This window comes from Lactuca saligna, chromosome 4, assembly GCF_052625555.1.
Source record: "Lactuca saligna cultivar CGN05327 chromosome 4, ASM5262555v1, whole genome shotgun sequence".
NCBI lineage: Eukaryota > Viridiplantae > Streptophyta > Magnoliopsida > Asterales > Asteraceae > Lactuca > Lactuca saligna.
The window spans coordinates 256,200,859-256,221,534 of record NC_136420.1 but is presented as its reverse complement, the minus strand read 5'-3'; the positions used below and the strand labels follow the sequence as shown (position 1 = coordinate 256,221,534).

The 20,676-nt window shown below is 35.5% G+C and overlaps 2 protein-coding genes across 3 annotated transcripts; one reads left to right on the top strand and one right to left on the bottom strand.

Annotated features, from left to right (window-relative positions):
- Positions 1 to 530: 530 nt before the first annotated feature.
- Positions 531 to 6,539, bottom strand: LOC145040596 (uncharacterized). Its single transcript, XM_078988507.1, has 7 exons — positions 5,187 to 6,539; positions 4,673 to 4,922; positions 3,597 to 4,243; positions 2,704 to 3,464; positions 2,409 to 2,550; positions 1,257 to 1,343; positions 531 to 575 (listed from the first exon to the last, which is right to left on the bottom strand). The coding sequence occupies exons 1-7, from the start codon at positions 6,537 to 6,539 to the stop codon at positions 531 to 533; spliced, it is 3,285 nt and encodes a 1,094-aa protein (XP_078844633.1).
- Positions 6,540 to 13,590: 7,051 nt separating this feature from the next.
- LOC145043502 (alkane hydroxylase MAH1-like) lies at positions 13,591 to 15,642 on the top strand. 2 transcript variants are annotated; one of them, XM_078992187.1, is made up of 3 exons: positions 13,591 to 14,439; positions 14,560 to 14,840; positions 14,990 to 15,642. In XM_078992187.1, exons 1-3 carry the CDS (start codon positions 13,638 to 13,640, stop codon positions 15,308 to 15,310), a joined length of 1,404 nt encoding a protein of 467 aa, XP_078848313.1. In that variant the 5' UTR covers positions 13,591 to 13,637; the 3' UTR covers positions 15,311 to 15,642. The 2 variants fall into 2 exon arrangements, with proteins under 2 accessions (XP_078848313.1, XP_078848312.1); XM_078992186.1 differs by having other exon boundaries at positions 13,593 to 14,840.
- The last annotated feature ends 5,034 nt before the right edge of the window (positions 15,643 to 20,676 follow it).

Here is a 20,676-nt window from a genome sequence, read left to right as displayed (position 1 = left end):
TTTGTTTTATAAGGTCCATTAACTATGTTTTATTTAAGTAGCATTTTGTTTAATTCATTATAATTACAATTTTGCTTTTAAAAGTACACATGTTAAATAAAATGCATTAAATTGAAATAAAAAAATAAAAAGAACACAAACAAAAGTAACAATGTTGTATGATTTTAAGACTATGAGGAAAGTGGAGAGTATGGATTTGTTCAAGGGTTTTTGGGTAAATTTAATCATTTTAATCATAATATTTTATAATCAATGCTTTTTAACCTCTTGAATTTTTAGTTTTTTCAGAATTTTCTTGAGCATGTGATGTGTTTTATATGTTTCACAACCACATAAAAAAGGTAAATCCATACATCTCTATTGATTATAATGTAAAGTGGTATCTTAGATACTAATTATTAATTTGTTGCAGAATTTGGAGTAAGAAATCATGGAGCTCGAGTAGTAACATTTACCGATCAAAGTTAACTTTTTAGAAAATTTAAGCTTAAAGAGGTAAGAGTTCTTTAGTTCAATCATGCCTTTTTAGGTCATGTATAATAATTTTCTTTTGGAGGTAAATCCATTTTTGCAATCTACATAATCACAAGGTGTAATTTCATCATGTTAATAATCTTCATGCAATAACCTTAACATGTACTGATTCAATAGGGAACAGTAATTAAAGTATGATGATATAGTAATCAAATCAATAAAAGTGTAATGTTATTTCTTGATATAATTTGTAGTTGATCAAAGTATGATATGCAACTTAACATGAATTAAGCACACGAAGTATGTTGAATCTTATCAGATATAAACAACTAAAGATGAACCATTTCAACATTAATAAATGATCTTTTGAATTATGAAATATAAACTCAAGTTACTAAAAGTAATGTGTTTAAACTTTCAAGTATGCTTTTTAGAATTGAGTTTGTAGTTTCTTGGATTAATCTATAATATATATTCTCTTATTTTATTGTACTAGGCTTCATGTTGTTTAGCTATAATAGAAGTATAATGCTAAATAAAAACAAATTAGTCATATATTTACTATACATACAATCTAATTCTTGATAACCAAATAGTTATGACAATTGATAAGAGTTGGATTACACTGCCAAACCGGAGCTCTCCAGAATTCCTGATAGGTCTTAGAAACTTTATAGAGATTGCCAAGAACCATGTCGATGGTGAAGGAAAAACATGTTGCCCGTGTAGAGATTGTGTGAATATGTATCGACAAATTGTGACTACGGCTTATGCCCACATACATGATTGTGGATTTCATCAATCATATCGTATATGGATTCATCACCGGGAGGAATATCCTTCTTTGGATTTAGACAACATTTGGTTTCCTAAAAACCATACTACAACAACACATGAAATGTTTGATGCAATAGATGATGTTATGGCAGAGGAAAATACACATGAAGTAAATATTGATGGAGAAAGAATTGATTTAGACCCAGAATTTGATTCATTGTTTAAAGAGGCCAATACAAAGTTATACCCTTGTTGTAGTTTGATGTCTTCCCTAAACTTTGTTGCAAAATTAATGCACATGAAATCCATCAACAAATGGACAGAAAGTTCGATTGATACGTGTATGGGCTTGATTTAGTGAGTAGGGTAGTGTTTAGGTAAATTAAGAGAGAATAGCAACCACAAATGATATGTGAATGGAAAGAAATAGATAGATTAGTATAGTAACAACTCAAGACCTATTAAGTTGTATACCGATGAAAACAATCCAAGACCTATTGGATTGAGTTCGTATCAAGTCAAGAACACGTCCCAACAAGATAATTTGAGAATTATAACAATAATTCAAGGTGAAAATAATGGTTCTTTGATTAAAATTCGTGCATTACTTTTTCCATGCATAATTTGGCTTTATATGAAGCCTTTATTACAAATTTGGTGGTTACAAGCCAACCAACCAATTATTCATTAAAACTAGTAAATAGAAATTAAGGTAACTCTTGAAAGAACACAAAAAAAACATCCATGAGACTTGTGAATGAAAAAAAAACGGCTATGCTTGCTTAAGGAGCCATAAGAAGCATTAAGGAGTCATTATAAGCATTAAAGTGTAACCCTAATCCACCAAAGAGTGTCAAAAACGGCTAGGAGGCTTTATGAAGCAAATAGTAACGTTTTTAGCACTTATGAAGCCTTAAAAATGTTGCCCTAGTCTTCATGCAACCTTAATTCAATTTGTGGGTTACCATGCACAACCCAACCATTGAGCCCAAACCACCTTCTAGCCCACTAGTAATCACTAATCCATCACATTTTGGGCTTTCATGATCGATGCATGGATCATCCCCTCCCCCTTTGAAAGGAATTGACCTCAATTCATCAAGTCCATCATCATCAAGATAAGGTGAAAGATCTCCCACATTAAAGGTAGCATGCACTCCATGGTCTCCTCCTAAATCTACCTTGTAAGCATTATCATTGACACGCGACACCACTTTATAAGGACCTTCGGCTCTTGGCATTAACTTGTTTTTCCTTTTGTTAGGAAAACGTTCTTTCCTCATATGCACCCACACCAAGTCACCATCTTGAAAGACACGTGGTTTCCTATGCTTGTTTGACTTCTGTTTGTACATCTCATTCACAGCTTCAATCTTCTCACGAACTTGTTGGTGTAGTTTCATCATGGCCTTCAACTTGTCATTAGCATCCTTGTGAACCAATTCATCCTTTGGTAATGGAATCAAATCCAAAGGCATGTAAGGATTCACACCATACACCACCTCAAAAGGAGAGTGACCTGTAGCATAAGTAGGAGAACGATTATAGGCAAATTCAGCATGTGCAAGTTTGATGTCCCAATCTTTTTGAGTTTTGCTAACCAACCCTCTCAACAAAGCACCCAAAGTTCTATTAGTAACCTCCGTTTGCCCATCCGTTTGTGGATGATGGGATGTACTAAAAAGTAACTTAGTACCCACTTTCCTCCATAAAGTGTTCCAAAAGTAACTTAGAAATTTGGAATCCCTATCAGAAACAATTGTTTTAGGAATACCATGCAAACGAACCACCTCTTTAAAATACAAATCAGCCACATTAGATGCATCATTGGTTTTATGACATGGCACAAAGTGAGCCATTTTTGAAAACCTATCCACCACCACCATAATGGAATCCTTCCCGCTTTGAGTTCTAGGCAAAGCCATAATGAAATCCATGGACACATCTTCCCAAGGACAAATAGGAACCGGCAAAGGAGTGTAAACACCATGCTTGAAAGTTGTTTTCGCCATATGACATGTAACACACTTGCCCACTATGTTGGTTACATCCCCCAACATCTTCGGCCAAAAGAAATGTTCTTTAAGCACCTGCAAAGTTTTGGTAATGCCAAAATGACCAGCCAAACCACCGCCATGAGCTTCACGAATCAACAACTCCCGTATTGCATGTTTTGGGACACAAAGGCGATTTCCTTTGAATAGAAAGCCATCTTGAATCACAAATTCACCATTAGGACCACCTGCACATTTCAAAAACATATCTCCAAAGTCCATATCATATTGATAATGGTCCTTTAGAGTTTCAAATCCCAAGAAACGAACATCCAAAGTCACCAATAATGAGTAACGCCTCGAGAGTGCATCAGCCACCACATTGCTTTTGCCATCCTTGTATTTGCATGAAAAATGAAAGGATTGCAAGAACTCCACCCACTTTGCATGTCTTGTGCTCAACTTTTGTTGCCCATTGATGTACTTCAAGGATTCATGATCAGAATGCAAAATAAAATGATTTGCACGCAAATAATGACTCCAATGATCTAAAGCACGAACAATAGCATAAAACTCCTTATCATAAGTGCAATAATTCAAACGAGCACCACCCAACTTTTCAGAAAAATAAGCAATAGGACGTTTGGATTGGATCAAAACAGCCCCAATACCAACTCCACTTGCATCACACTCCACTTCAAATGGTTGAGAAAAATCAGGAAGAGCCAAAATAGGAGCATCACACAACAATGCCTTAAGTTTCTCAAATGCCTTTTGAGCTTCTTCTCCCCATGCAAAGACTCCTTTCTTCAAACAACCTGTTATGGGACTTGCAATGGTGCTAAAATCACGAACAAATCTTCTATAGAAAGAAGCAAGACCATGAAATGATCTAACTTCAGAAATATTAGTAAGAATAGGCCATGACTTGATTGCTTCAGTCTTGGATGGGTCTACGGACACGCCATTTTTTGAAACCACAAAACCCAAAAATGCCACTTCTTCCACTAAAAACGAACATTTTTCTTGCTTTCCATAGAGTTTTTGAGCTCTAAGCGTCTTGAAAACCTGTTTTAAGTGCACCAAATGATCCTCCAAGCTCTTGCTATATACCAAGATATCATCAAGGTACACAACCACAAACCTGCCCAAAAAAGATTTTAGCACTTCATTCATTAGTCGCATGAAAGTGCTAGGTGCGTTAGTTAGACCGAAAGGCATTACGGTCCATTCATACAAGCCATGTTTAGTTTTAAAGGCTGTTTTCCATTCATCCCCTTCACGCATACGAATTTGATGGTAACCACTTCTCAAATCAATTTTTGAGAACACAATAGAACCATGCAACTCGTCCAACAAATCATCAACTCTAGGAATAGGAAATCGGTATTTTATGGTGATGTTATTAACGGCCCTACTATCAACACACATCCTCCAAGAACCATCTTTTTTTGGAACCAACAAAACTGGAACAGCACAAGGACTTAGGCTTTCACGAACATAACCCATTTTCATGAGTTCATCAATTTGTTTTTGCAACTCTTTTGTCACCTCCGGATTACATCTATAGGCAGCTTTATTGGGCAAAGGAGCATCCGGAATAAGGTCAATTTGGTGTTCGATACCACGGATTGGAGGCAAACCCGGTGGTAATTCGCTTGGAAACACATCTTGAAACTCCAAAAGCAAATCAGCAATAGTGTTTTCTCCATGCACCATCTTCTCCACCTTTGCATGCTCTTTGTCCACAAGCATGTAGATAACATCACCTTTGTCAAGAACTTGCTCCACCTCCCTTTCACTAGCAAACATAGAAAGATTAGGTTTTTTTACTTGTTTAGAATTCATGGACCTTATGGCCGTTGGGGACATGGGTTTTAACACAATTTTTTTATTATTGTGTTTCAACTCATATTCATTGCTCCTCCCTCTATGTAACACGTCCCTATCAAATTTCCAAGGACGCCCCAACAAAATATGACATGCATCCATAGGAATAACATCACACAACACTTCATCTTCATAAGACCCCATAGTTAGACCAACTCTAACCTGTTTTGTCACCTTTATTTTTCTTCCATCATCCAACCAATGAAGAACATATGGTTTTGGGTGGTTTGTTGTAGACAAACCCAATTTGGTCACCATTTCATTAGAAGCAACATTAGTACAACTTCCACCATCAATAATCAAACTACACCACTTGTCTCTAACCAAACATTTGGTGTGAAACAATTGGTCTCGTTGATCCACATCAGCCACGGTTTGAACCCCTTGAGTTTTAAGGGTTCTAAGCACCAAAACTGTATCATACACCGGTGCTTCATACTCTACCTCCTCCTCTGCTTCCTCTTCTTGTTGTGTATCATAAAAAATACCCGCCAACCTCTCTTCTTCCTCCAACTCTTCACGACATTCAATGGCCTCCCTTAAAGTCACCACCCTTTTGTTTGGACAAGCATTTTGGTAATGACCAAAACCTTGACACTTGAAACATCTAATTTTCGCCAAACTAGTTTCTTTGGTACCACTAGTAAGTTTAGGAGCAACGGGAACACTACTAGAACCAGAAGGAGTAGAAACAGAATTTTGTCTATTGCTAGACTCGGGCTTGGACCACGTTTTTGACTTGGGATTTTCGAGACTTGAACTTGAACTCCCACCATAACGTGCTTTGGCTTGCCCCTCCAACTTCAAACACAAACCACAAAGAGTTCCAAAATCAGCATAAGGATATAACTCCACAACATTGGCAATGTTGTAGTTCAACCCTTTTAGAAAACGAGTCATTTTTTGTTCTTCAATTTCTTCAATATCCCCCATCAAGGACAACTTCTCAAATTCATCAATGTATTCTCCAACACTCATTTTTCCTTGCCTCAAATCAGCAATCTTCTTGTAAGTGGCCATTCTATGAGTAGAAGGAACATATCTCTTTCTTAGCTTTCGTTTTAGAGGAAGCCAAGAGCAAATTTTTTCTTTGCCTTCACGGGTTCTCTTGGCCTTAAGCCCTTCAAACCATAATGAAGCACCACCACTTAGCTTGAGAATGGCATACTTGCAGCTTTTTTCGTCATCCACTTCTTTGTACTCGAACATTCTTTCAATCTTCCTTTCCCACTCCAAGTAGCGTTCAGGATCAGTTCCACCAACAAAGTCAGGCAATTCAGACACCTTGAATTCTTCCACAACCCTATGTTCACCACGGCGGGGTTGCCTTCGATTTCCACCTTCTTGGATGTTTCTTAATGCTTCTCGAAGATTTTGTAGGAACTCTGGATCATCAAAATCCATTCTGCGCTCTGATACCACTTATGATACGTGTATGGGCTTGATTTAGTGAGTAGGGTAGTGTTTAGGTAAATTAAGAGAGAATAGCAACCACAAATGATATGTGAATGGAAAGAAATAGATAGATTAGTATAGTAACAACTCAAGACCTATTAAGTTGTATACCGATGAAAACAATCCAAGACCTATTGGATTGAGTTTGTATCAAGTCAAGAACACGTCCCAACAAGATAATTTGAGAATTATAACAATAATTCAAGGTGAAAATAATGGTTCTTTGATTAAAATTCGTGCATTACTTTTTCCATGCATAATTTGGCTTTATATGAAGCCTTTATTACAAATTTGGTGGTTACAAGCCAACCAACCAATTATTCATTAAAACTAGTAAATAGAAATTAAGGTAACTCTTGAAAGAACACAAAAAAAACGTCCATGAGACTTGTGAATGAAAAAAAACGGCTATGCTTGCTTAAGGAGCCATAAGAAGCATTAAGGAGTCATTATAAGCATTAAAGTGTAACCCTAATCCACCAAAGAGTGTCAAAAACGGCTAGGAGGCTTTATGAAGCAAATAGTAACGTTTTTAGCACTTATGAAGCCTTAAAAATGTTGCCCTAGTCTTCATGCAACCTTAATTCAATTTGTGGGTTACCATGCACAACCCAACCATTGAGCCCAAACCACCTTCTAGCCCACTAGTAATCACTAATCCATCACATTTTGGGCTTTCATGATCGATGCATGGATCATCGATGGACCAACTTTTAGAGTTTTTAAGAGTTGCATTCCCAATAGAAAATCCGATTCCAGCTTCACACTATAAAGCTAAGAAGAAGTTGAAAAAGATTTGGTTAGGATATCAATCTATACATTCTTGTTTTAATGATTGTGCTTTGTTTTGAAAGGATAATGCATTGATGCTGAACTGTCCTATTTGTAACGAGAGTAGATGGGTTGAAAAAAACACAAAGGGGAAGAAAGTGGCACAAAACTTGCTTCATTATTTTCATTTGACTTTTAGGCTTCGTTAAAGGTATAGTTCCAGATTCACGACAAAAGACATGATTTGGCATCATACAGGGCGTTCAAATGATGGTAAGATGTATCATCCATTTGATGGGAACGCATGATAAGAATTTGATAAGCGTTATCTGGAGTTCGCTAATGAACCTAGGAACGTTCGCTTGGGTTTGGCTGCTGATGGCTTTAATCCATTTGGCAACATGAGTTAGTCTTATAGTATGTGGCCGATAATATTGACAACGTATAATACCCCACCTTGGTTATGTATGAAAGAGTCTTCTTTCATGTTGACTTTTCTAATTCCTGGCCCTAAATCACCTGCGAAGGACATTGATGTTTTCATGAGGCCTTTGGTAGACGAATTGAAAATGTTATGGGACGTAGGAGTGCAAATGAAAGATGCAGTAACAAACACTATATTTACGAATCCTGTAGAACTAATATGGACTATCAACGATTATCCTGCTGGTAGTAGTTTTTTTGGATGGAGTGGTCAGGGTTATAAAGCTTGTTCTACCTGCAATAAAGACACACCTTCATGTTTTGTAACCAACAAAATAGCTTATGTTAGTCATAGAAGATTCTTGCATACAAAGCACAAATGGAGGGAGAGTTTATTGTTTAATGGAAAAAAAGAGTCGAGAAAGCCTCCTCAAAGATTTAGTAATGCAACAATATTAAAGCAACTAGACTGTCTCCCAGATCGTATTCCAGGGAAACATCGTAGCTACGGTGGGGGTGTCAAAAGAAAGTGTATGGAGTTAGAGTTAAATTGGATCAAACAGAGTATCTTCTTTGAGCTTAGTTATTGGTCTTCTTTAGAAATAAAACACAATCTGGATGTTATGCACGTGCATACAAATGTGTCTAAGAGTTCTGTGGGTACTTTGGTGTATTCGAGACAATCTATGGCTACAAAAGAATAACAACAAGATCAATAAAACACATACAAATTACTCTTTCAAACCAATTGATCGAGAACGTTTCTATCAGCTCATTAGAGGAGTCAAACTGTCTGATGGTTTTGGATCAAACTTTAAGAACAAGGTGCTTCTTAATGATTCAAATATGATTGGGTTAAAGTCTCATGATTATCACATCCTTATCAAATGACTTCTACCAATAGGGGTCCGAGCTGGTTTGCCTGTAAATGTTTCAACAATAATCATTGACCTTTGCACATTCTTTAAAAATATTTGTGAATAGACATTGGATGTGAAAGACATGTATAAAGCACATAAAGAATTGATAAAGATATTATGCAATTTGGAGTTGATATATCCTCCAACATTTTTCGATGTATCCTTTTGAAAGATACATGAAAAAGTTAAAAGGTTATGTAAGAAACAAAGCAAGACCTAAAGATTCAATAAGAGAAGGTTATGTTGCAGATGAAGCGTTGACATTCTGCTCCATGTATCTTGATGGTATACAAACCAAATTCAATCTTCCCGAAAGAAATGCAGATGTTGGCATTCCGAAGAGTCGGTTTTCTGTGTTTTCGTTAGAATGTCATCCGATGTCGAAGAAGAAAATTATTTCTCTTTCTAAAGAGGCCTCGAAAGCATTGCATTGGTTTGTACTATACAACTGTGATGAGGTTAAAGGCTATATATCATAAGTATTTTTATTTACTATATTTTCTTTTTAGGTAGTGTGATAAATTAATTTGAACCCTTTCTCTTACATACAACGAATTTACATCTAAAAAGCCTGGAAGAGATGTAAAAGCGAAATTTTCTTCATGGTTCATCGATAAGGTAGATATATATATATATATATATATATATATATATATATATATATATATATATATATATATATAAGTATAATATTATTAAAAGTTATCAATCTTATATCTTTCTCCAGGTCTATTGCATAGAAAGAAAATTTTCCCGTGAACGTACCAATGAATTAAAGGCATTGGCACATGGTCCGTTGAATGCGTTTTCATAGACTGCTTGCATAGTCCATGGCGTTAGATTTGTAGTATATGATTGTGAGCTTCGACGTACTACTCAGAACAGTGGTGTTTTTACACTTGGAGAAGATGGTACACCATTTTATGGTCAATTGGCGGAGATTATCCAGTTGAACTACATAAGTGGTTACTCAGTTGTTCTATTTCATTGCAAATGGTTTAATACATCTGGGAAAAGACGATCTATTAAGAAAAACGGTAACGTTGCTATTGACATTAGTCGTGAATGGTATGTCGGTAATGCATGGTACGATGGTGACCAATACATTTTAGCCACACAAGCGAAACAAGTGTTTTATCTTCAAGATCCTTCTCTAACGATGATAATTGGAGAATTGTGGAAGACGTTCACCATCGAAAACATTGGGACCATCCAAGTCTAAGTCTTGTTAATGATGTAGATGTCTTACACGACACGTAATCATTTGATTATAACTTGGTTGTCGACATAGGTGAGGATGGTGAATCAAATGTGGTTCTTGAGAGATGTGGTTCCCCTATTGTGGATGATCAATCATTTAATTCTAACTTGGTCACCAACTTAGGCTATTTGCCATGCGGGCAACTTTAGGTGAAGTTGGTGAATCAAGTGATTCATTTATTGTGGACGATGAAGGTTTCATTGATGATGATGAGGAAGACAGTGATACATACCCTTCAGAAGACGAAATTATTGATGATAATGATGAAAACGATGATGGTCATGTAGACACATATTATTCTAGTGATGATTATGATTGAATGTATTGTAATGTTTTTGTATCTTCAATGAATAGTTTTTACATTATTTTAATTGTTGCTTATAATATTTGGTTAATTTATTTTTATTATTTTTTTCATTCAAAGAAATGTCGGCACATGTTGCACGGCGCCATGGTGGAGATGGTGGGAATGAACCTCCCCGACGTCTATAGAAGATCTCGACATCCTATGAGTCATGTAAGTAACTTCTTAAGATTAAATATGTCTTCATATTGAATATATTTTTAACATACTAACTTTTCAATTACATGTGTCAATGTAGAAAAGCCAAAGAAAAATCGTATGAATGGACGAAACATAAATGTGTATCGAAGGTTTGACGATAACAAAGGGCCACTACCACTTGAAATTGAACTTACGGGAAAACAATTTAAGTTTTGTGGAGACAATTACCAAGTTAGATACAGTATGTCTCAAATAGTGTTGCAGAATTTGTTCCTTTTCACTATTCAAGTTGGAAAGATGTCCATGCAAAATTCAAAAACAAAGTTTATCTCGAAGTGCATGTAAGTATACAATATAATGTTTTATTTTTATTTAAATCTTATAATTTTTAGATGTGTAATAATCCTTTCTTTTATAGAACTATTTTGATATTTAAGCTTTCCGAGACGCACCATTCTGGAATCAAATGATTCAAGGAATCGACAGTGATTGTGCATCATGTTTCATGCGTAGGAAAGGGAAGTTGAAGGAACATTTTGATACAGTGAGAGGCTATAAGGATGTAGACTTCGTAAAGAGAAATCCCCCACGGGCACAGTCTGAAAAAGAGTAGGGAAAACTTATCAACAAACTTTACACAAATGAAAAATGGAAGGGAAAGTCTGTACAAAATATTGAGAACAGAGGAAAACAACTTTATCCAAGTTCACATGGGAGTGAACCCTATTCCCAAAAACTGTTTAAGGAAGTAAGTTTTTTTATTATTATTTAAGGATTTATTAACAGTTATATGAAATCTTAATAATAGTTTTTTTCTAACTCTATATAGAGAAAAGCAACAGGGAAAATGAATTATATTGAGGGTTAGAAGAAGAGTCACTATAAAGAAGGTCGTGGATGATGCAACATACAGGTACAACAAGATTGGGTAAGTAAAAAGTTTAGATATTATTATGGTATTAAAAGTGGATTACCAATATTGCTTATATTGCTATTTAAAGCAGATTAAATATATCGAAAGTAGATTGCTATGATAGGTATGTTGAAATTTTAGACTTATTGTTCTTATTAATTATAGTTGGACATGTTGGTTGTCTTCTTTATAGTCGTTATGCTGTCGATTTTTAGTTAAAAAAACTAATGTATATTTATTATTTTTTTTTGTTGTAGGTTAAAATTGAAAATGAGTATAAGAAAATGTTGGACGAGTTTGGTGGTGATGAATCAAAAGTCAAACAGCTAGAATGCTTGGCTCATGTAGTTAGAGAAAGGAAAGGTTATACACGAGGTGTTGGTCGAAAAGTGAAAAATGTGGCACCTTATAATATCCCGAATCATTCAACAAAAATGTAGACCTCAATGCATTAGCTCTTTAGTTGATTCAACAATTGGGTCAACAGTTTAATCAACAAATGCAACAAATGTTCATGTCTCAAAATCCAAATACCCAACCTCCACCTCCGGTTTAGTTCAATATTGATCTTTCACATATACAACTTCCGAACACACAAGTGATATATAATGATGATGGTCAAAGTGTTGATGATCAAAGTGATGATGATCAAAGTAATGATTGACAAACTTCTAGTGGATCCAATTAAATTAGGTAGTATGTGTAATTCAATGAAACTTTTATACATTTCAAATGAATATTATGGTAAATGTTTTAAGACTTTAAATATTTTGAGATTGTTTTATATTTAATGTTTTGAGATTGTATTGTATTAAATGTTTTGAGATTGTATTGTATTTAAATGTTTTGCAATTAAATTTACCGATTTAGCTATTTTGTAAATTTACTACTGTTTTAACAATTTGGAAAATTATAGTGATTAAAAGGAGCTATATAGGCATACCTCTAGAGATGGTACGTTTGTTTTTACAGAGGTATCTATAGAGATGACATGTCGTCTCTACAGATGCATCAACCACGACGTAATGTCGCTGCTATAAGGTGATGCCTGCCAACTACGTATCCATCTATGGAGACGATTTATTGTGTCTATCGTTGCATCTATGGAGACGATATGTTGTCTCCATAGGTGTATGTATGGAGGCTCCAAGTTGTCTCTGTAGTTGTACTTGTGGAGATGACAAGTTGCTTTTATAGATTAATCTATAGAGACGACTTGTTGTCTCTATAGGTTTATCAAAGGAGACCAACAACTTATAGCGACGAGTCAGTATAGGACGACATATCGTCACCAAAGCGACGACAATACAGATCTATTGCGATGGGGCTATGGAGACCAGAGCTATAGGAACGATATATATGGACGACTTTTGAACCTATAGAGAAGACAATTGTCATCCCTATAGGTCTTGTTTGAGAGAGAGAGAGAGAGAGAGAGAGAGAGAGAGAGAGAGAGAGAGAGAGAGAGAGAGAGAGAGAGAGAGAGAGAGAGAGAGAGAGAGAGAGAGAGAGAGATTATTGTTTTAATAATATGATAAAAGAAAAACACATAACAAAAGGTAATGTAATAAATGAATAAAATAAAGATAAATTGGTCATTTTATAAATACTTTTTTTTTTAAAGACAAATTTAAAATAATTTTAAACTTTTTTTTTAAAATACTTAAAATTTTAACCTCAATGGAAGAGGATAGACCGAAAACCCTTTAGTACGTATCCTTTCATGAATTTTGGAGTAGGTGGCTGTTAGTGTGTGTTGATCTATTGATAATGATGTTATTGTCTGCTTTTGGTTGCAATCGCGATTGAGACGGTTTCATGACGATCAGAAAAAAAAATTTGTAAATACATATTCTTTATTTTTCTTAATGGCGTTTCCATAAAAACATACAATACAACGTTTTCAAACTATAGAAGTCGCCAATAAAAAGTGAAAAAAGAAACTTAGAGACTACATTTAATTTATTTTGTAAACCACAAGTACCATTTGTCTAAATTTATCTTTGTTTAAGTTTTGCCCAAAATATTTAGGGTAGTAAAAGTATACATAGTACAATCACGAAATTAGATTTTGTTTTCTTTATTTGTATTAGATTAGATTTTTTATTTTTTATACAAAGAGAATATCGTCTTTCACATTTATTGGTCACCACGTGGTCACACAACAATCAACAAAGTCTTGACTTGACTTTTCGTCACTACAAATGTTACCCATCTACTCATTGATTCTTCTCACACACAACCATACGTAGCAATGCTGTTGCCTTTCGGCTACTTTGAACTCATCCTCGCAGCATTATGCTACTACTGTCTCACTGGTTTCCGACAACGGCGCCGGATAATGACCGACTGGCCGTTTCTTGCGATGCTTCCGGCGTTAGTTCGTAATATCAGCACGATCCACGACCGTTGCGCCAAGGTTCTCAACCACACCGGCGGCACTTTCTTGTTCAAAGGTCCACGGTTCTTTCAGATGAACATGTTGGCCACCGTAGATCCCGCCGATATCCACCATATCATGAGCTCCAACTACTTGAATTTCCCAAAAGGCGAAGAGTTCAAGGAGATATTTGAAATTCTCGGAGACGGTATTTTCAATTCCGATTACGAGTTGTGGCGGAGTCACCGGAAGCTTACCAGTGCTTTAATTAATAATATGAAGTTTCTACGGTTCGTGGCCAGGATGAACACTGAAAAGGTGGCTAAGAGCTTGATTCCTGTTCTTGATTATGTGGCCTCAAAGGGGGTTGTTGTGGACATGCAAGATGTGTTTCAAAGGCTTACCTTTGACACTACTTGCATGTTCGTAACTGGATACGACCCTGGTTGCTTATCGGTTGATTTCAAAGACGTGCCGTTCTCGAGGGCCATGGACGATGCCGAAGAAGCCATTTTCGCACGTCACATCATTCCCAAAAGCGTGTGGAAGCTACAAAGGTGGTTGGGGATTGGGAAGGAGAAGAAACTGAAGGAGGCTTCAGAAACCTTAGATGATGTGATAGGGGGTCTCATTTCAAGAAAAAGAAAAGATTTGAGTCAAGGGGTCGTGTCAAAAGGTGACGCAAATGGTGTCGACATGTTGACATCATTGATAACCGAGCCTCAGTCTTTCGGTGATGAATTTAAATATGACAATAAGTTCTTAAGAGACACGATCTTGAATTTGATGATTGCAGGGAGGGACACAACAAGCTCCTCGCTAACATGGTTCCTTTGGCTCGTTATCACCCACCCAGACGTCGAGAAAAAGATTCTGGAGGAGATAAATGTGATTATCCCAACTTCTGAAATGGGAAGTTTTAAAGTTTTCGATACAGAGGAAACTAACAAGTTGGTCTATCTACATGCTGCGTTTTGCGAAGCATTAAGGCTATACCCGCCTGTTCCATTCCAGCATAAGGCTCCTGTTCAACCCGATGTTCTTCCTAGTGGCCATCGTGTCTATCCCAACATGAAGGTAATAGTTACTAACATAAGAAAAAACCTTGAGGAAAAAAATGACAACCTTAGGGGAATCCATAATTTTCTGACCAACATATATAGAGATTGATGGGAGCTTTGTTTTTGTACTGAACTTGTTCTTGCATATAATATAATAATTTGCAGATTTTGTTTTCATTGTATGCGCTGGGGAGAATGAAAAGAATTTGGGGAAACGATAGCCGGGAATTCAAGCCGGAGAGATGGATCACCGACAAGCACATGATAAGGCACGAGCCATCGTACAAGTTCTTGTCATTCAATGCTGGCCCAAGAACTTGTATTGGGAAACAAGTGGCATTCGCTCAAATAAAGGCCGTAGGTGCGACCATTTTGCACAACTACAAGTTCAAAATGGAGGAAGGTCACGTTGTGGCTCCGAACGTTTCAGTCATTCTCTACATGAAACATGGCCTCAAGGTTAGGGTTGCAAGTAGACGGCCTTGATCATGGTGTAGTCGGTGACTGATTTTTAACCATCGTTTTTCTAAAAAGGAGTAAAAGAACACTATGGTTATTCACTTCAGAAAAATTATAGAAACATATGACGTTTCATTTGCATATTTGCAAAAACCATATTGCTTCTATTGTAAAATATCAAAATAAGTTGGTTCAAGAAGTCAATCGCCGATCCGATAGAATTTTAAGTTTATACAAGTGATAGCAAACTAGGTTATATGATTTGCCATATTTGGCTTAGTGTGTAGAAATTGTGTAACGTAGAATATGTATAATATGTATAAATCTAAATATTTTAATATTGAAATAAACTTTTTTATTATCACATTTCTTTTTTGCGTTATATATAATTGTAAAAATGATTAATTTTTTTTTATTAAATTCTCTGATTTTAATTTCTTATCTTTGATGATAGTGTTAATGTTATAGATGTTCATCACATTTTAAAGTGCAATGTTCTAATCAAGAAACAACAATAAGAGCATATTGATATAATACACAAATAATTAAGCATGATAACAATGAAATTTCATTCCCTCTCATGGGTAGGTAAATCTTATTATTATGATCAATAACCTTTAAATACAATGTATCATATCATTTAATCTCAAGAAATGTTTAATTAGATAACGTTAGTAGGTGATTTGATGATAATATTAAACCTCAAATGTTTATGAATTATGATGAGAAACATTGTTTGTAACATGTAATTTAAGAAGATATATATATATATATATATATATATATATATATATATATATATATATATATATATATATATATATATATATATATATATATATATATATATATTAAAACCACATTTTATTAAACAAGACTTGAAAGCATAAGGTGCCGTGAGGAAATCGTAATAAACTTTTTAGATTCTTGATCTCAAGGAAAATACTAAAGTACATGGTTATGTTCCAACTTTACTTGGATAGTTGACAATGTAATCGAACAACGCAAAAAAATCAAAGGTACCCATATTGTTCTAAATGTCCCTATTTCACTTTAATGGTCAAACAAACTATTTGTAATTTCAAAATTCATATGGGTTTGTTTATATATATATATATATATATATATATATATATATATATATATATATATATATATATATATATATATATATATATATATATATATATATATATATATATATATATATATATATATATATATATATATATATATATATATATATATCCACGTGTGTGTTGATTTGTACACTTTGGTATTAGTTTCCAAGTCGTGTGGGTTTTGTTTAATATTTCAATGGTTTCGTATAGATTTCAATAATAATGTATTATTAAATATATATATATATATATATATATATATATATATATATATATATATATATATATATATATATATATATATATATATATATATATATATATATATATATATATATATATTAAAATATAAACATCACAAGAGAACAACCTATTTGGCCGTCCGGTATACAAGCAACGAACATGTTCATTGTCGACGTGGCCACAGATCATGACTGTGCACATTATCTCGCCGGTTTGTGGTGGCTTGTGTCGTAGTGATTTGTGGTGGGAGCACGGAGGTGGACGATCAATCCGTTTCTTCTTCACTCTCAAGCGTCTGTCTTCTTTCTCTCTTCGTTCTTCTCTTCTGGTGGTGGTATGTACTCTGAAGTTGGTTTGTGGCTCATGGTAGTTAATCTCGAACTCTCTACGACCGTTGTCGTGTAGAGTATTACTGATGGTCTTAAAGTAATAGAAAAGAAACTCATGTTTTGAGAGCCACACTGGACCGGCCAGTTCAACCGATTTAACCGGGAACAAGTCTTGGATCTGGTTCTTAGAGGCCAAAAAACTATTTGTCATGTGAACCAGTAAAAACTGACCTGGTTAAACCGTGTTATTCAATTATTAAACATGATAATATAGAACACAACAATTATTTAATGAAAAAACTATATATGATATATCAAGTCTAACATCTCGAAATGAGGTATAATTGTTATTCTTGAATCTTTCCTTTTATGTCAAAACCAATCCCTTTATATGATAAATTGGCAAGTAAGTACGCGGGGCGTATGCATGAGTTTGCGCAACGTACTCATGCACAATGCAGATCGCGGAGGCCACCTAAACATTAGGCGTACCAAAGGGTACGTTGCGCATACTAGGCTCAAATGAAAAACCCTAATATTTATTTGATCCCTACATAAAGAACATTGTAGACTCATTTCTAGCAACCCTTATCAGCCTCTAACCCTCTCTAAAACCCTAATTCACGTGTGTAGCTTGAGTATATCTTTTTTCAAGTTTTGAGTGGTTCTTGACCCATGAAGAAGAAAACGAAGGTTGTAGAAGAAGGAGGAGGTGCCAAGCAGCTTAGAGATCCAGAAACTCCCTACCTTTGTGCGTCATTTTCAGGTATAAAGCTTATACCTTGGCTATGGTTCTTCTAGATCTCCGTAGTGTAAGATTCATTAGTTAAAGTCTCCAAGTTTGGAGCTTTTGAGTGTTGAGACTCTCCAAAGAGTTTAAGCTATCCTTTCATGTATCTGAAGGCACCAAGGTTGATAAAAATGCTTTCTTGATCTTCCTTTTAATCTCATGCATGAGTAAAGTACTTTTGAATGAGTGAAATGGTGTCTTAGCCTCTCCTATCCATCCAAAGGCTTAAAGCCCACAACTTTATGGATTAAGAGGTCTTAAAGTAGTTAGATCTTTGGTTGGAATGGTTGTTTTAACGAATTAAGACCCCAAAAGTGAGAAAATAGAACTTTGTGGAGTACGGCATGCATACTCACAGCTACACGTAGCATAGCCTAAAGGATCCCCGTCGAGTGCTTAATTTGATGGTATGCCCAATGTTAGGGGTTATACGTCGAGTGTACTCATTGGGTGTTGACCCTTGCTGACTTTGAATTTTGGTCAAAGTTTAGGGTTTTGGACCTAGGGAGGGGTAAAATGGTCCTTTTGCCCCTAGAAGGATTACTCATGGAAATTAGACTCATGACTGGTTTGGACCTTAATTTTTAATTATGGTTAATTATTTTTTTAAATATGCGGAATCTAGATCCGGCAGTTCGGGTGCTAGGTTTTCGTGTCATGAGTATCAGGTGACTCTCCTCACTCACTCTTATTTGTATGGTAGGATAGTTGCAATATTATGACCAACTGGGTCTAGCTGTTATGTTATGTTATGTTGTGATATGTTATGTGCTGATTTGATGAGTGTAATACTGGGGCTGTTGTTAGCCAACTGGGAGTTGTAGATAACCATTTGAGCATGTTGTTAGCTAAACAGGATTGTTGATAGTCTCAAGGTTGCTGATAACCCATTGTTGTTTATTTTTATGTTGTATGTGGTATCTTAGGGGACTCACTAAGCTTCATGCTTACAGTTGTTGATTTGTATGTGGCAGATACTTCGTTGGACCTCGGGAAGGTGAACGTTTGATTCCACAAATACACTGGGAATTTATTATTGGGACATGATCTTTGGTATTCTGATAACTATGACATTTGTGTTTTGAAATGATTTGCACTCGATCTGGTTGTAAAATTCTATTTTTTTAGAAGTTTTAAAAATTCAAAATTTTGGTCTAAAATTTGAGGTGTTACTATTTGGTATCAAAGCCCATGTTTGAGGAATTTGGATGAACTTTAGGTGATTCTAAACTCAAAATGAGGGGTTAAACATTTTTAAGAACTTAACAAGGAATGAAGACTTTTTACAAGAGGAAAACCAAAAGAAGCAGTATGTACAATCATCCAATGCTCGAAAGACAATTTCCTAAAATATCTCATTATTATTTTTAGTATTGTTTCCTAAAATATCTCATTATTTTTTTAGTATTGCAGAGCAGAAATGGTGTATTGTGAGCGATTACGATTGCATGCTAGCTAGGTGTAGGCTAGGGAATCTTGCTAAAATAGTATGAATATTTCATGATTAATGATGCCTTAGCCTAGGAATTCTTTCCTTATGAAATCGGATCTGCCTTAATTATTTGTTTGGCGTATGCTTTATAGTTGTACATAGTTAGGATTTTATAGCCTTAGAATGCCTAATTTGGCCTTTCTTCCTATTCCTTGTTTGGTAGAGGAATTTAGGTAGGATCATTTATTCGAATATCTATCGAGTCTTGTACTATGTACAATTTGCATATGCTAGACAATGGCAAGGGCAATCAAGATCTCGTGAGGTAGATCAGTGATGTGAGTGGTCTAGAACTAGTGTCTAGACATATGATGAGGTTCTTAGGAGCCACTAGGGCGAGTGTATAGCTATTATGAGGAGGAAGAGTTCTTAGGGTCTCCATGGTATGACCCGAGACGAATACAAATTGGTATGGAAGGTAGTATTGGGCCTGTACTACAGAAAGCACTGAATCCGTATGTGGCTCGAGGAATAACCTCGAGGGACTAGAGGGCTCATAGGGGTGTGAAAGTCCATATATATATATATATATATATATATATATATATATATATATATATATATATATATATTGAAGAGTTATAAAAACTCTTTGATCGATTAGATCTTTGTAACAGGTAACTAATAAACGTAAAAACAGTGAAACAAAACACAAGTATGGATCTGAGTGAGTCGAATGATTAGATTACTCAATCCTCAGCAGAGCTCGACTAAGAACTTCCGCTGTAGAGGATACTATGGTTACAAAATCAGAACGATAAACACGCTTGAAAATGCTTATCTAATCGTTGCATTCAAAGATGCATGCAAGCATCTATATATAATAAACCCTAAACAAAACTCACGGATGGACATGCCCATACCGGAGATAAAACTTGGACTAACTAATGAGCCCAAAAGATGCAACACCAAACTAGTCCTAACAATCTCCCCCTTTGCATCAATTTGGAGCGAGACTATTGTTTCTTCTTGCTTGGACCAGCCGCGAGAACCTTCTTGGTTGTATCAAACAGACAAGGGATAATCGTGAGAATTGTCTGTCTGAAGCGAATGTACCATTGAATCATATCGTCAAACTACTTCTTGTCATCCGCTGTGTTTTGCTTGCACCGATGGATGATCCCTAAGACATGTTCCAGACATGCAGTGGTGTAGAGATGTTTGTCAGCCAAAGCAAAAAGACATTTATGTCCTTCGTTTTGGGTAAACATGGCAGAGTTTCTCTTCGGGTCAATCTTCCCCATCTGCATCACGTTGAGATCACTGGCTGAGCCAACAGGAGATATTGTAGGCTTTTTCTTGAATACACTCGCTATCTCCTGATCCATCTAGGCAACTTCCATGACATAGCATACAAGCATCCTCTTAAAGTGGTCGATGATCGGACCATATTCTGCTTCGTTTGTAAGAAGGGTGTT

Bases quoted from the DNA above. Each gene is read 5' to 3' on its own strand.
- LOC145040596 (XM_078988507.1), bottom strand. From the start codon at position 6,539: ATGGATTTTGATGATCCAGAGTTCCTACAAAATCTTCGAGAAGCATTA. The intron at 3,465-3,596 runs TCATTATTGGTG...TTTGTGATTCAA, and splicing joins ATGCACTCTCGAGGCGTTAC to GATGGCTTTCTATTCAAAGG. The intron at 576-1,256 runs GTATGTGGGCAT...GTGATTATGTAG, and splicing joins TTGATGAAATCCACAATCAT to ATTGCAAAAATGGATTTACC.
- LOC145043502 (XM_078992186.1), top strand. From the start codon at position 13,638: ATGCTGTTGCCTTTCGGCTACTTTGAACTCATCCTCGCAGCATTATGC. The intron at 14,841-14,989 runs GTAATAGTTACT...AATAATTTGCAG, and splicing joins GTGTCTATCCCAACATGAAG to ATTTTGTTTTCATTGTATGC.